This window comes from Tamandua tetradactyla, chromosome 7 (assembly GCF_023851605.1).
Source record: "Tamandua tetradactyla isolate mTamTet1 chromosome 7, mTamTet1.pri, whole genome shotgun sequence".
Lineage (NCBI taxonomy): Eukaryota > Metazoa > Chordata > Mammalia > Pilosa > Myrmecophagidae > Tamandua > Tamandua tetradactyla.
In genome coordinates, this window is record NC_135333.1 from 112,295,262 (window position 1) to 112,312,366 (window position 17,105).

At 38.4% G+C, this 17,105-nt stretch overlaps 1 protein-coding gene across 1 annotated transcript in view; it reads left to right on the plus strand.

The window, feature by feature from the left end:
• The window catches only part of TMPRSS12 (transmembrane serine protease 12), a 118,133-nt gene extending 102,125 nt beyond the window's left edge, over positions 1–16,008 (plus strand). The window contains exons 4-5 of the mRNA XM_077167980.1: positions 2,207–2,349; positions 15,561–16,008. Of these exons, the coding sequence (XP_077024095.1) occupies positions 2,207–2,349; positions 15,561–15,812 (395 nt within the window). The 3' untranslated portion in view covers positions 15,813–16,008. The remainder of the gene's footprint in view (positions 1–2,206; positions 2,350–15,560) is intronic.
• The last annotated feature ends 1,097 nt before the right edge of the window (positions 16,009–17,105 follow it).

Below are 17,105 nucleotides of genomic sequence, written 5' to 3' on the forward strand. Positions count from 1 at the left end.
TGGTAATTAAAACAGTATGGTACTAGCACAAGGACAGACATAAGATTTAATATAATAAAACTGAGAGTTCAGCAATAAATCCTCACTCCTTTGGCCAACTGATCTTTGCCAGAACCGCTTGGCAGAGAAAGAATAGTCTCTTTAACAAATGGTGCTGGTTTAACTGGATAACCATATGCAAAAGATTGAAGGTCAACCTGTGCCATATACAAAAATTAATCCAAAATTGATCAAAGACCTACAGACAAGAACTAAAACTATGAAACTCCTTGGAGAAAACATAGGGAAACATCTTCAGGACCACATGTTAGGCAATGGTTTCTTAGACTTTACAACGAAAGCATGTGCAACAAAAGAAAAAATAGATAAACAGGACTGCATCAAAATGAAGAACTTTTCTGCATCAAAGGGGTTTATCGACAAAGTAACAAGAGAACCTACAGAATGGGGGGAAATATTTGGAAACCATATTTCTGATAAAGGTTTAATATGCAAGATTTATAAAGAGCTTCTGCAACTTAGCAACCCAAAGACAACCCAATTTAAAATGGGAAAAAAACTTGAGTAATTTCTTCAAAGAAGATATGTAAATGGACAAAAAGCATGCAAAAAGATTCTCAACATTATTAACCATGAGGGAAATTCAATACCATCTCACATCCATGGGAATGGGTACTATTAAAAGAAAATTAGTGCTGGAGGATGTGGAAAAATAGAATCATTCATACATTGTTGGTGGGAATGTAAAATGGTACAGCCACAGTGGAAAACAATATGGCAATTCCTCAGAAAGTTAAGTATAGAATTACCATATGGACCACCCATCCTACTTCTAGGTAGATACACCAAAGAATTGAAACAACCATTTGCATACCAGTGTCTAGAGGCATTATTCACAATTGCCAAAATGTGGGAGCAACCCCAGTGTCCATCTTCAGATGAATCAATGAAATACTCCTCCAGTATTAAAAAGAGAGTATAGTTCTGATACATGAACAGGAATGAAACTTGAAGATATCATGTTGAGTCAAATAAGGGACAAATATTGCATGATCTCACTAGTATGAATTAATTAGAATAAGCAAATTCATAGAGTCAGTAACTACAGTACTGGTGACCAGGGGGCCAAGAGAGGAAGGAGAATGGGGAGTTAATGTTACTTGGTATGGAGTTTCTGTTTGTGGTGATAGAAGAGTTTTTGCAATAGATGGTGGGGGGGGGAGGCACAATTTTGTATTCAAAAAGGTAAGAAAAAGGAAATTGATAGTTGTATATAAATTAACACACATGCACACAAACAGAATTGTACAACACAGTGTAACCGAGCGCACTGAAGTTAGTAGCATAATTATAATAATAATATTTTAAAACAGAAGTACCACACTAATGTAAAATATTAATACTAGGGAAACAGCATGTGAGAAGGTATATATGGGAACTCTGTGTTTCCTACTTGATGTTTCTGTAAACCTACAACTGTTCTAGTAAAAAAAAATCAAATGGCCATAAATAATATGAGTTTATTTCTGTGGTTTATATGTCTGTCCTTGTTACCAGTACCACACAGTTTTTATGTCTGTCCTTGTTACCAGTACCACACAGTTTTGATTACTGTAGTCTTGTAATAGGTTTTGAAATTGGAAAGGTGAGTCCTTCAAATTTGTTCTTTTTCATCATGATTTTGGCTATTTGGTGTCCTTTATCCTTCCATAAGAATTTGTTGATTAGCTCTTCCATTTCTGTGATGAAAGCTGTTGGAATTTTTATTGGGATTGGGTTAAATCTATAGGTAACTTTGGGTGATATTGATATTTTAATGATATTCAGTCTTCCAATTCATAAGTATGGAATATCTTTCCATATATATAGGTTTTCTTCAGTTTCTTTCAATAATAATTTGTGGTTTTCTGCATACAAGTCTTTTACAACCTTGGTTAAACTTATTCCTGGACATTTTAATCTTTTAGTTGCTATTATTATAAATGAATTGTTTTCTTTCTTTCCTTTTCATATTTTTCATCACCATTTGATGACCATTCTTCTAGAGTCATTCTAGGCATCCATGCATATATATATGTACATGGATAAAATTTTACATAATGTTGAATCACTCACTTTGGAAAGTAAATCTATTCAGCATCACTATTTTAAATCACTGTCAAAATAACTGCTCACTGAAATAATTTTTTGCTTTTTTTATTAATAGGTAATGTTACAGATATATTACAGGAAGCAGAAGTGCATTATATTTCTAGAAACATTTGTAATTCTGAGAAGAGTTATGGTGGAGCAATTGCTAACACTTCATTTTGTGCAGGTGATGAAGATGGAGTTTTTGATTCTTGCAGGGTAAGACCAAATAATTTTACTTACAATATTTTCTAAAGGCCAGAAGGTAACTTGAGCAAGGCTTTTTATCACTTTCCTGATGAAGTGATTTAATTAGGAGGGCTAAATATGCTAAATTCTGTCTCCTGCCAAACCATTCCAACAATCCAAATCCTCCTGCTTTCGTGACTCTGTGATTTCTATATTCAGGGTTAATTAGGCAAATTTTGCCCTGAATCTTAATTTCTTAACAGTTTTACTGTGATGTAATTCACATACCACAAAATTCATTCACTAAAAGTGTACAATTCATTGAAACTTAGTATATTCAAAGATTTGTACAACTATCATTACTTAATTTTATAACATTTTTGTCACCTAAAGAAAAAACAACAACAATCCTGTACCCATTAGCCATCACTCCCCATTCTCTTCCTACCTATCCCTAGTCCTAGGCAGCCACTAATCTCTATAGTTTGCTGATTCTGAACATTTCATAGGAATGAATTATTTCAATGTTGCTTCTTTTGTACCTTTGTTTCACTTTGCGGAATGTTGTCAGTGTTTATCCATGTTATAGCATGACTCAGCACTTCATTTCTTTTTTTGCCAAGTAATATATCGTTGTATGGATATATCACATTTTATTTACCCACCCATCAGCTGGACATTAAGGTTGTTTCCACTTTGGAGCTATAAAGAATAATGCTGCTATGAGCATTTTGGACTTATGTTTTCATAGTTCTTAGAAATTCCACCTATGTGTGGACTTGCTGAGTCACATGGTAACTCTACATTTATCATTTTGAAAAACTGACAAAATGTTTTTCCACAGTTGCACCATTTTACATGCCTCCAAGCAAAGTATGAGGGTACCAATTTCTCCACATTCTCATCAATTTGAATTATTTGTCTTATTTATTATAGTCACCTTACTGGGCATAAAATATCTCCTTGCAGTTTTCAGATGCATTTCCCTAATAACCAATGATGTAAACATACTTTCACATACTTACTGGCCATTTGCATATTTTTTGAGAAATATATATTCAGATCCTCTGCCCATTTATAAAATTAGGTTATTTTTATTATTGAGTCAGAAGTGTTCTTAATTATATATTCAGGATACAAGTCTTCTACCAGACATATTATTTGAAAATATTTTCTTCCGAGGATCCAAGATGGCGGCTTAGTAAGGTACATGCGTCTTAGTTCCTCCAACTCCAAATCAACTAATAGGTGAACAGAAACAGTACAGAACAGCTCCCGGGGCTACAGCAGGGAATGGACACACAGCGTAACCCAATCTGGACTGGCTAGTCTGACTGCGAAACTCGGCTGCGGTGAGATCCCCGAGCGGCGCGCGATTTCCCGAGCAGCCGCAGCTGCGGCGGTCCGAGCTAATCCCTCCCTCCTTCCCGGGCCGGCTGAGAGTATTGGAGAAGCAAGTTTCCCAGGCCGAGGCAGGCGGCACGCCTCTTTTGCGGGCGGCTTCGAGTCTCGGCTTTGAGTCCGTGGCTACGAATCTCGGAACAGAGGGCTATCCAAACTCTGGGCTGACTAGTCTGACTGCGAGACTCGGCTGCGGTGAGACCCCCGAGCGGTGCGCGATTTCCCGATCAGCGGCAGCTGCGGCGGTCCGAGCTACTCCCTCCCTCCTTTCCGGGCCGGCTGAGAGTATTGGAGAAGCAAGTTTCCCAGGCCGAGGCAGGTGGCACGCCTCTTTTGCGGGCGGCTTCGAGTCTCGGCTTTGAGTCCGCGGCTACGAATCTCGGATCAGAGGGCTATCCAAAGTCTGGGCTGGCTAGTCTGACTGCGAGATTCGGCTGTGGTGAGACCCCCACGGCGCATGATTTCCCGAGCAGCCGCAGCTGCGGCGGTCCGAGCTACTCCCTCCCTCCTTCCCGGGCTGGCTGAGAGTATCGGAGAAGCAAGTTTCCCAAGCCGACACAGGCGGCGCCCTTCTTTTGCGGGCGTCTTCGAGTCTCGGCTTTGAGTCCGCGTCTACGAATCTCGGAACAGAGGGCTATCCAAACTCTGGGCTGACTAGTCTGACTGCGAGACTTGGCTGCAGTGAGACCCCCGAGCGGCGCGCAAATTCCTGATCAGCGGCAGCTGCGGTGGTCCGAGCTACTCCCTCCCTCCTTTCCGGGCCGGCTGAGAGTATTGGAGAAGCAAGTTTCCCAGGCCGAGGCAGGCGGCACCCTTCTTTTGAGGGCGGCTTTGAGTCTAGGCTTTGAGTCCGCGGCTACAAATCTCGGATCAGAGGGCTATCCAAAGTCTGGGCTGGCTAGTCTGACTGCGAGACTCGGCTGCGGTGAGACCCCCGGCGGCGCACGATTTCCCAATCAGCGGCAGCTGCGGCGGTCCGAGCTACTCCCTCCCTCCTTCTCGGGCCGGCTGAGAGTCTCGGAGAGGCAAGTTTGTCTCGGCTTGAGTCCACAGATACGAGTCTCGGATCGGAGGGCTATCCAAGCCGCGGTGGCCCCCCCCACGCGGGAGGCTTCCTGGTCCGGTGGGGAATCCCCCAGGCCCGCTGCGGCCCGCGACCAGCCACAGGGTCCCCTCAAGCCGCGGCAGCTGACGCCCCCACCACGCGCGGTCCCTGAAGCAACGGAGAGAATTGGATCCGAAATCCCCAGGCCGCAGAGATCGGTGACTGGGGGAGACCCATTCCAAACACTTGAGACAAACGTATGCCCCGTGCACCACCTACTGGGCAAGATAAGAAAAACAGATCCCAGAGATTTCACAGAAAAATCTTACAACCTTGCTGGGTCCGACATCCAGAGAAAGCTGAATAAATGCCCAGACGCCAGCAGCAGAAGATAACTGTCCACGCTCAAAAGATTGAGAATATGGCCCAGTCAAAGGAACAAACCAATAGCTCAAATGAGATACAAGAGCTGAGACAACTAATGCTGAATATACGAACAGAAATGGAAAACCTCTTCAAAAATGAAATCGATAAATTGAGGGAGGACATGAAGAGGACATGGGCTGAACATAAAGAAGAAATAGAAAAACTGAAAAAACAAATCGCAGAACTTATGGAAGTGAAGGATAAAGTAGCAAACATAGAAAAAATAATGGATACCTACAATGATAGATTTAAAGAGACAGAAGATAGAATTAGTGATTTGGAGGATGGAACATCTGAATTCCAAAAACAAACAGAAACTATCGGGAAAAGAATGGAAAAATTTGAACAGGGTATCAGGGAACTCAAGGAAAATATGAACTGCACAAATATATGTGTTGTGGGTGTCCCAGAAGGAGAAGAGAAGAGAAAAGGAGGAGAAAAACTAATGGAAGAAATTATCACTGAAAATTTCCCAACTCTTATGAAAGACCTAAAATTACAGATCCAAGAAGTGCAGCGCACCCCAAAGAGATTAGACCCAAATAGGCGTTCTCCAAGACACTTACTAGTTAGAATGTCAGAGGTCAAAGAGAAAGAGAGGATCTTGAAAGCAGCAAGAGAAAAACAATCCATCACATACAAGGGAAACCCAATAAGACTATGTGTAGATTTCTCAGCAGAAACCCATGGAGGCTAGAAGACAGTGGGATGATATATTTAAATTACTAAAAGAGAAAAACTGCCAACCAAGACTCCTATATCCAGCAAAATTATCCTTCAAAAATGAGGGAGAAATTAAAACATTCTCAGACAAAAAGTCACTGAGAGAATTTGTGACCAAGAGACCAGCTCTGCAAGAAATACTAAAGGGAGCACTAGAGTCAGATACAAAAAGACAGAAGAGAGAGATATGGAGAAGAGTGTAGAAAGAAGGAAAATCAGATATGATATATATAATACAAAAGGCAAAATGGTAGAGGAAAATATTATCCAAACAGTAATAACACTAAATGTCAATGGACTGAAATCCCCAATCAAAAGACATAGATTGGCAGAATGGATTAAAAAACAGGATCCTTCTATATGCTGTCTACAGGAAACACACCTTAGACCCAAAGATAAACATAGGTTGAAAGTGAAAGGTTGGGAAAAGATATTTCATGCAAATAACAACCAGAAAAGAGCAGGAGTGGCTATACTAATATCCAACAAATTAGACTTCAAATGTAAAACCGTTAAAAGAGACAAAGAAGGACACTATCTTCTAATAAAAGGAACAATTAAACAAGAAGACATAACAATCATAAATATTTATGCACCGAACCAGAATGCCCCAAAATACGTGAGGAATACACTGCAATCATTGAAAAGGGAAATAGACACATATACCATAATAGTTGGAGACTTCAACTCACCACTCTCATCAATGGACAGAACATCTAGACAGAGGATCAATAAAGAAATAGAGAATCTGAATATTACAATAAATGAGCTAGACTTAACAGACATTTATAGGACATTACATCCCACAACAGCAGGATACACCTTTTTCTCAACTGCTCATGGATCATTCTCAAAGATAGACCATATGCTGGGTCACAAAGCAAGTCTTAACAAATTCAAAAAGATTGAAATCATACACAACACTTTCTCGGATCATAAAGGAATGAAGTTGGAAATCAATAATAGGAAGAGTGCCAGAAAATTCACAAATACGTGGAGGCTCAAAAACACACTCTTAAACAACGAGTGGGTCAAGGAAGAAATTGCAAGAGAAATTAGTAAATATCTCGAGGCAAATGAAAATGAAAACACAACATATCAAAACCTATGGGACGCAGCAAAGGCAGTGCTAAGAGGGAAATTTATTGCCCTAAATGCCTATATCAGAAAAGAAGAAAAGGCAAAAATGCAGGAATTAACTGTCCACTTGGAAGAACTGGAGAAAGAACAGCAAACTAACCCCAAAGCAAGCAAAAGGAAAGAAATAACAAAGATTACAGCACAAATAAATGAAATTGAAAACATGAAAACAATAGAGAAAATCAATAAGACCACAAGTTGGTTCTATGAGAAAATCAATAAGATTGATGGGCCCTTAGCAAGATTGACAAAAAGAAGAAGAGAGAGGACACAGATAAATAAGATCAGAAATGGAAGAGGAGACATAACGACTGACCTCACAGAAATAAAGGAGGTAATAACAGGATACTATGAACAACTTTACGCTAATAAATACAACAATTTAGAGGAAATGGGCGGGTTCCTGGAAGACATGAACAACCAACTTTGACTCAAGAAGACATAGATGACCTCAACAAACCAATCACAAGTAAAGAAATTGAATCAGTCATTCAAAAGCTTCCTAAAAAGAAAAGTCCAGGACCAGACGGCTTCACATGTGAATTCTATCAAACATTCCAGAAAGAATTAGTACCAACTCTCCTCAAACTCTTCAAAAAAATCGAAGCAGAGGGAAAACTACCTAATTCATTCTATGAAGCCAACATCACCCTCATACCAAAACCAGGCAAAGATATTACAAGAAAAGAAAACTACAGGCCGATCTCTCTAATGAGTATAGATGCAAAAATCCTCAATAAAATTCTAGCAAATCATATCCAACAACACATTAAAAGAATTATTCATCATGACCAAGTAGGATTCATCCCAGGTATGCAAGGATGGTTCAACATAAGAAAATCAATTAATGTAATACACCATATCAACAAATCAAAGCAGAAAAATCACATGATCATCTCAATTGATGCAGAGAAGGCATTTGACAAGATTCAACATCCTTTCCTGTTGAAAACACTTCAAAGGATAGGAATACAAGGGAACTTCCTTAAAATGATAGAGGGAATATATGAAAAACCCACAGCTAATATCATCCTTAATGGGGAAAAATCGAAAACTTTCCCCCTAAGATCAGGAACAAGACAAGGATGTCAACTATCACCACTATTATTCAACATTGTGTTGGAGGTTCTAGCCAGAGCAATTAGACAAGAAAAAGAAATACAAGGCATCAAAATTGGAAAGGAAGAAGTAAAACTATCACTGTTGGCAGACAATATGATACTATACGTTGAAAACCCGGAAAAATCCACAACAAAACTACTAGAGCTAATAAATGAGTACAGCAAAGTAGCAGGTTACAAGATCAACATTCAAAAATCTGTAGCATTTCTATACACTAGCAATGAACAAACGGAGGGGGAAATCAAGAAATGAATCCCATTTACAATTGCAACTAAAAGAATAAAATACCTAGGAATAAATTTAACTAAAGAGACAAAAAACCTATATAAAGAAAACTACAAAAAACTGCTAAAAGAAATCACAGAAGACTTAAACAGATGGAATGGCATACCATGTTCATGGATTGGAAGAATAAATATAGTTAAGATGTCAATCCTACCTAAATTGATTTACAGATTCAATGCAATACCAATCAAAATCCCAACAACTTATTTTTCAGAAATAGAAAAACCAATAAGCAAATTTATCTGGAAGGGCAGGGTGCCCCGAATTGCTAAAAACATCTTGAGGAAAAAAAACGAAGCTGGAGGTCTTGCACTGCCTGACTTTAAGGCATATTATGAAGCCACAGTGGTCAAAACAGCATGGTATTGGCATAAAGATAGATATATCGACCAATGGAATCGAATAGAGTGCTCAGATATAGACCCTCTCATCTATGGACATTTGATCTTTGATAAGGCAGTCAAGCCAACTCACCTGGGACGGAACAGTCTCTTCAATAAATGGTGCCTAGAGAACTGGATATCCATATGCAAAAGAATGAAAGAAGACCCATCTCTCACACCCTACACAAAAGTTAACTCAAAATGGATCAAAGATCTAAACATTAGGTCTAAGACCATAGAACAGTTAGAGGAAAATTTCGGGAGATATCTTATGAATCTTACAATTGGAGCGGTTTTATGGACCTTACACCTAAAGCAAGAGCACTGAAGAAGGAAATAAATAAATGGGAACTCCTCAAAATTAAACACTTTTGTGCATCAAAGAACTTCATCAAGAAAGTAGAAAGACAGCCTACACAATGGGAATCAATATTTGGAAACGACATATCAGATAAAGGTCTAGTATCCAGAATTTATAATGAGATTGTTCAACTCAACAACAAAAAGAAAGCCAACCCAATTACAAAATGGGAAAAAGACTTGAATAGACACCTCTCAGAGGAGGAAATACAAATGGCCAAAAGACACATGAAGAGATGCTCAATGTCCCTGGCCATTAGAGAAATGCAAATCAAAACCACAATGAGATATCATCTCACACCCACCAGAATGGCCATTATCAACAAAACAGAAAATGACAAGTGCTGGAGAGGATGCGGTGAAAGAGGCACACTTATCCACTGTTGGTGGGAATGTCAAATGGTGCAACCACTGTGGAAGGCAGTTTGGCGGTTCCTCAAAAAGCTGAATATAGAATTGCCATACGACCCAGCAATACCATTGCTGGGAATCTACTAAAAGGACTTAAGGGCAAAGACACAAACGGACATTTGCACACCAATGTTTATAGCAGCGTTATTTACAATTCCAAAGAGATGGAAACAGCCAAAATGTCCATCAACAGACGAGTGGCTAAACAAACTGTGGTATATACATACGATGGAATATTATGCAGCTTTAAGGCAGGATAAACTTATGAAGCATGTAATAACATGGATGGACCTAGAGAACATTATGCTGAGTGAGTCTAGCCAAAAACTAAAAGACAAATACTGTATGGTCCCAATGATGTGAATCAACACTCGAGAATAAACTTGGAATATGTCATAGGTAACAGAGTTCAGCAGGAGTTAGAAACAGGGTAAGATAATGGGTAATTGGAGCTGATGGAATACAGACTGTGCAATAGGACTAGATACAAAAACTCAAAAATGGACAGCACAATAATACCTAATTGTAAAGTAATCATGTTAAAATACTGAATGAAGCTGCACCCGAGCTATAGGTTTTTGTTTTGTTTTGTTTTGTTTGTTTTGTTCTTATTATTATTACTTTTATTTTTTTCCTCTATATCAACATTCTATATCTTTTTCGGTTATATTGCTAGTTCTTCTAAACCGATGCAAATGTACTAAGAAACGATGATCATGCATCTATGTGATGATGTTAAGAATTACTGATTGCATATGTAGAATGGTATGATTTCTAAAAAAAAAAAAAAAATGGTCAGCACAATACTGCCTAATTGTAATGTAATTATGTTGGAACGCTGAATGAAGCTGCATCTGAGCTATAGTGTTTTGTTTTGTTTTTTCTCTTATATATTTTTGTGCTTTTTATTTTTAGTTTTGTTTTCTCTGTGTTATCACTTTATTTCTTTTTCTGTTGTCGTGCTATTTCTTTCTCTAAATCGATGCATATGTACTGAGAAATGATGACCATACACCTATGTGATGATATTAAGAATTACTGATTGCATATGTAGAACAGAATGATTTCTAAATGTTGTGTTAGTTAATTTTTTTTAATTAATAAAAAAATTTTAAAAAAATATTTTCTTCCATTCTATTGTTTGTTCACTCTCTTGATGGTAACATTTGAAGCACAAAAGTTTTTAATTTTTATGAACTCCAATTTACATTTTTTCTTTTGTTGCTTGTATTTTTTAAAATCTTTCTCCCTTTTTTCTTCATTCTTTCCAAATCTAGCTACCAGCCCTTTGCTTGAAAGCAGTACACCTTGCTCTAATCTTTTCCTGCTTATTCACATTTATGCAATTCAGAATTTATCTTTGTGTCTTTTTCCTTAAAATGGGTAAACAGTAAAGAAACTGATCTAATTGAATTGAATTGATGAGATGGAACATCCTCATCATCAAAAAATAATTATCCAATGCTTTTTTTTATTAATTAAAAAAAAATTAACACAACATTTAGAAATCATTCCATTCTACATATGCAATCAGTAATTCTCAATATCATCACATAGATGTATGATCATCACTTGTTAGTACATTTGCATCAATTTAGGAAAACAACTAGCAAAACAACAGAAAAAGATATAGAATGATAATATAAAGAAAAAAATAAAAATAATAATAAAAATAAAAAATAGAAAAAATATATAAAAAAGAAAAAAGGAAAAAGAAAAAAACAAAAACACAAACAAACAAAAAAAACTGTAGCTCAGATGCAGCTTCATTCAGTGTTTTAACATAATTACATTACAATTAGGTAGTATTCTGCTGTCCGTTTTTGAGTTTTTGTATCTAGTCCTGTTGCACAGTCTGTATTCCATCAGCTCCAATTACCCATTATCTTACCCTGTTTCTAACTCCTGATGGTCTCGGTTACCAATGACATATTCCAAGTTTATTCTCGAATGTCGGTTCACATCAGTGGGACCATACAGTATTTGTCTTTTAGTTTTAGGCTAGACTCACTCAGCATAATGTTCTCTAGGTCCATCCATGTTATTACATGCTTCATAAGTTTATCCTGCCTTAAAGCTGCATAATATTCCATTGTATGTATATACCACAGTTTGTTTAGCCACTCGTCTGTTGATGCACATTTTGGCTGTTTCCATCTCTTTGCAACTGTGTCTTCTTGAGTCAAAGTTGGTTGTTCATGCCTTTCCAGGAACCCGTCCATTTCATCTCAATTGTTGTATTTATTAGCGTAAAGTTGTTCATAGTATCCTGTTATTACCTCCTTTATTTCTGTGAGGTCAGTCGTTATGTCTCCTCTTCCACTTTTGATCTTATTTATTTGCATCCTCTCTCTTCTTCTTTTTGTCAATCTTGCTAAGGGCCCATCAATCTTATTGATTTTCTCATAGAACCAACTTCTGGCCTTATTGATTTTCTCTATTGTTTTCATGTTTTCAATTTCATTTATTTGTGCTGTAATCTTTGTTATTTCTTTCCTTTTGCTTGCTTTGGGGTTAGTTTGCTGTTCTTTCTCCAGTTCTTCCAAGTGGACAGTTAATTCCTGCATTTTTGCCTTTTCTTCTTTTCTGATATAGGCATTTAGGGCAATAAATTTCCCTCTTAGCACTGCCTTTGCTGCGTCCCATAGGTTTTGATATGTTGTGTTTTCATTTTCATTTGCCTCGAGATATTTACTAATTTCTCTTGCAATTTCTTCCTTGACCCACTCGTTGTTTAAGAGTGTGTTTTTGAGCCTCCACGTATTTGTGAATTTTCCTGGCACTCTTCCTATTATTGATTTCCAACTTCATTCCTTTATGATCCGAGAAAGTGTTGTGTATGATTTCAATCTTTTTGAATTTGTTAAGACTTGCTTTGTGACCCAGCATATGGTCTATCTTTGAGAATGATCCATGAGCAGTTGAGAAAAAGGTGTATCCTGCTATTGTGGGATGTAATGTCCTATAAATGTCTGTTAAGTCTAGCTCATTTATTGTAATATTCAGATTCTCTATTTCTTTATTGATCCTCTGTCTAGATGTTCTGTCCATTGATGAGAGTGGTGAGTTGAAGTCTCCAACTATTATGATATATGTGTCTATTTCCCTTTTCAATGATTGCAGTGTATTCCTCACGTATTTTGGGGCATTCTGGTTCGGTGCATAAATATTTATGATTGTTATGTCTTCTTGTTTAATTGTTCCTTTTATTAGAAGATAGTGTCCTTCTTTGTCTCTTTTAACAGTTTTACATTTGAAGTCTAATTTGTTGGATATTAGTATAGCCACTCCTGCTCTTTTCTGGTTGTTATTTGCATGAAATATCTTTTCCCAACCTTTCACTTTCAACCTATGTTTATCTTTGGGTCTAAGATGTGTTTCCTGTAGACAGCATATAGAAGGATCCTGTTTTTTAATCCATTCTGCCAATCTATGTCTTTTGATTGGGGAATTCAGTCCATTGAGATTTAGTGTTATTACTGTTTGGATAATATATTCCTCTACCATTTTTGCTTTTGTATTATATATATCATAACTGATTTTCCTTCTTTCTACACTCTTCTCCATATCTCTCTCTTCTGTCTTTTCATATCTGAATCTAGTGTTCCCTTTTTGTATTTCTTGCAGAGCTGGTCTCTTGGTCACAAATTCTCTCAGTGACTTTTTGTCTGAAAATGTTTTAATTTCTCCCTCATTTTTGAAGGACAGTTTTGCTGGATATAGAAGTCTTGGTTGGCAGTTTTTCTCTTTTAGTAATTTAAATATATCATCCCACTGTCTTCTAGCTTCCATGGCTTCTGCTGAGAAATCTACACATAGTCTTATTGGGTTTCCCTTGTATGTGATGGATTGTTTTTCTCTTGCTGCTTTCAAGATCCTCTCTTTCTCTTTGACCTCTGACATTCTAACTAGTAAGTGTCTTGGAGAATGCCTGTTTGGGTCTATTCTCTTTGGGGTGCGCTGCACTTCTTGGATCTGTAATTTTAGTTCTTTCATGAGTGTTGGGAAATTTTCAGTGATAATTTCTTCCACTAGTTTTTCTCCTCCTTTTCCCTTCTCTTCTCCTTCTGGGACACCCACAACACGTATATTTGTGCGCTTCATATTATCATTCAGTTCCCTGATCCCCTGCTCAAATTTTTCCATTCTTTTCCCTATAGTTTCTGTTTCTTTGGAATTCAGATGTTTCATCCTCCAGTTCACTAATTCTAGCCTCTGTCTCTTTAAATCTACCATTGTAGGTATCCATTGTTTTTTCCATCTTTTCTACTTTGTCCTTCAACCCCATAAGTTTTGTGATTTGTTTTTTCAGACTTTCTATTTCTTCTTTTTGTTCAGCCCCTGTCTTCTTCATGTCCTCCCTCAATTTATTGATTTGGTTTTTGAAGAGTTTTTCCATTTCTGTTCGTATATTCAGTATTAATTTTCTCAACTCCTGTATCTCATTTGAACTATTGGTTTTTTCCTTTGACTGAGCCATATCTTCAATTTTCCTGGCGTGATCCGTTATTTTTTGCTGGCGTCTGCGCATTTAATCATATTTCCCTGGGTGTGGGACCCAGCAGGTTGAAAGATTTTCCTGTGAAATCTCTGGGATCTGTTTTTCTTATCCTGCCCAGTATGTGGCACTCGTCTGTCTGCGGGTCCCACCAGTAAAAGATGCTGTGGCTCCTTTAACTTTGGAAGTCTCTCACTGTGGGGGAGGGTCGCCAGCCGAAGTGGCTTGGGGGAGCGCCGCTCCAAATCTCCCAGCCGGCCCGGGGATCCGCGCGTGGGGGTAGGCGCCAGCCGCCGCGGCTTGGGGGAGTGCCGATCCAAATCTCCTTGCCGGCTGGGAAGCCAAGCGTGGGGGGGCGCCGGCTACCGCAGCTTGAGGGGACCGCCTGTCCAAATCTCCCAGCCGGCCCGGGAATCCGCGCGTGGGGGGGGCGCCAGCCACCGCGGCTTGAGGGGACCACCTGTCCAAATCTCCCAGCCGGTCCGGGAAGAAGGGAGGGAGGGGCTCCGGCTGCCAGCCGCCACGGCCCGGGGAAGCGCACGCCCCTCGGTGATCTCACCACAGTAGATTCTCCCAGCCGGTTCAGCCGTTCCAGAATGGGGTACGCTCTCTTTGGTCTCTGTCGTGGCTCCGGGAGCTGTTCTGTACCGTTTCTGTTTCTTTAGTAGCTGTTCTGGAGGAGGAACCAAGACCCGCACGTCTTACTAAGCCGCCATCTTCTCCGGAAGTCTTCCAAAGCTTTTTTTGTATAAGGATTGAAAATACCTTAGACACATTCTCTAACCTTTAGGCATTGAAACAGTTATCCTAGTGGCCTTGTATTTGAGTGTATTAACTGTCCTTAGTAATGGTGTTTGAATGTATTAACAGTCTTGTATGAAATATGATATAAACTTTTTATTTATAATGCTATTGAGGGGCTTAGCTTACTTATTCTTGTTATCCTGCAGCTAGCCAATATTAACATTTATAAAGATGCCATTTCTTGCAACATGCCAGTTTATTCCTTGACTCTAGTTAGCAAAACATACACACACACCTCTAAAGAATTCTTCAAATCATCTTAAAATTATATCTTTCACATGAAATATTAAGCAACAGAATTATTCTAATAGTCAATATTTTATAATATTTTACACAATTCCTCAAATAAATTTCTCCTCAGTAATTGTCTTTAAAAAGCCAAACAATTTGATTATGGTATTCCAGCTCAAAACTATGCAGATGGGAAATTTATCCACCAGGTCCATGGTTCCTTCAAGTCCAGGCCAACTCCTGTTTGAGTTGGAAAATTAAATTAAAAATCCTTGGATCTTTATACTCTGGGGGTATACTTAAAATGTATGTTCATACAAATGTCTTTTTAATGTAATTAATATTTTTCAGCTTTACTGTTGCTTAAAGAATGCTAAAAGTAACTGACAGTATTTTGGAACTTTTTTGATAGGGTGATAGTGGTGGACCATTAATGTGCTACATACCAGAAGATGGACGATATTTTGTAATGGGAATTACCAGTTTTGGACATGGCTGTGGCCGAAAAGATTTTCCCGGTGTCTATTGTGGGCCAGCCTTCTACAAAAAGTGGTTGACAGATCACTTCAACAAAGCAAGTGGTAAAGGCATATTTAATATAAATATTCTACTTGGGCAGGTCCTTACAGCCTTAAGTTCTATTGTCTTCCTAACAACTATGTAAAGAAATTCTAAAGATTTTAGTTTGTTTTAGTTTGCATCGTGTCCCTTTCCATGTTCTACATAATGAAAAAAATTTATTCTTTTAGCAACTAATTGCTCATTTTACAGTTCTCATGTTTTAGTAATAATAGGATTGTGACATATTAGGTATGTGATTGTAAATTTGACACTAAATCACATGCTTCTTTGATGTACCTATAGTGAATTTTATTGTATAATCATAATTTTATATTTGGATAATTTCCTAGAATTTGTATAAAACATTCAGTTAAATACATGCTTTATGTGTATGATCACAAATAAAAAGTTTACTATTTAAATGAAATGTGGACATTCTTTGAAGGAGGAAGAACAAGATGGTGGTGTAGGGACATGTGGAATTTAGTTAATCTTCTATAGCAGCTGGTAAATAGCCAAGAACTATCTGGAACAACTATTTGGTGGGCATCCATGACCATACACAGATTATACACCAGTCTGGAATGGTTGAAAAGGCCAAGATCATAGCACAGAACTCTGAGTAAAGCCCCCAAACTGTGGAGGCTGCTGCCCCTCCCTAACTGGCACAGCAGGCTATATTGAAGGCACTTCCCTGTGGGAAAGAGAAGCAGTCTCTACTAGTAGCAATGGAAAGTAATTAAACCAAGCTCAAATTGTAATGTTAATGAACAAATTTGGACTGCAGAATATAAGCTCTGGGCACAGATAAACCCAGAGCAAGCAGGAAAGGAACCCTAAAGTCTCACCCAGCAGAGAGGAGGCAGGGATGATAGAAAGAAGAAAAAAAAAAAGAGGATTTTGGAGTTGGCTTAGTTTAGAATACTGGGAAAGTGTTGTACCCCAAGAAAGGAGGCACAGAGACTCAAATACCAACTCTGGCTCTTGAGTGGTAAACCTTGGGGGCTGGCAACTGGCTCTGAAGAGGAAATTATATCTATTTTTAACTATTGTAGGTAGCTCATTAGAGAAAGCCTAAGCCATTTCCAATTGTCAGCACTGACCCAGGCAAGGAAAAGGTTAAGATAGGTCTGAGAGACAAAATAACTAGTCAAGTGAAGGAATTCCAAAAAAGGGGGAGGTAGGGCCCAGCTCAAGTGGCAGCTCTCATTCAGAGAATTCAGACACCAGGGGCTGGAAAACAGAAATTAAGCCCACCTTTTATATCAGCTTCTGTCTCAACTGGTGCCTGGCAGGGACAGTCTGCTGAGAATTAAAGGGACTGCACCACTGGTGGGGAGCTGAGGGTTAACAAGCATCATATCTTGGGCAGGATAGGAAAAGCACAGAGTCAAAA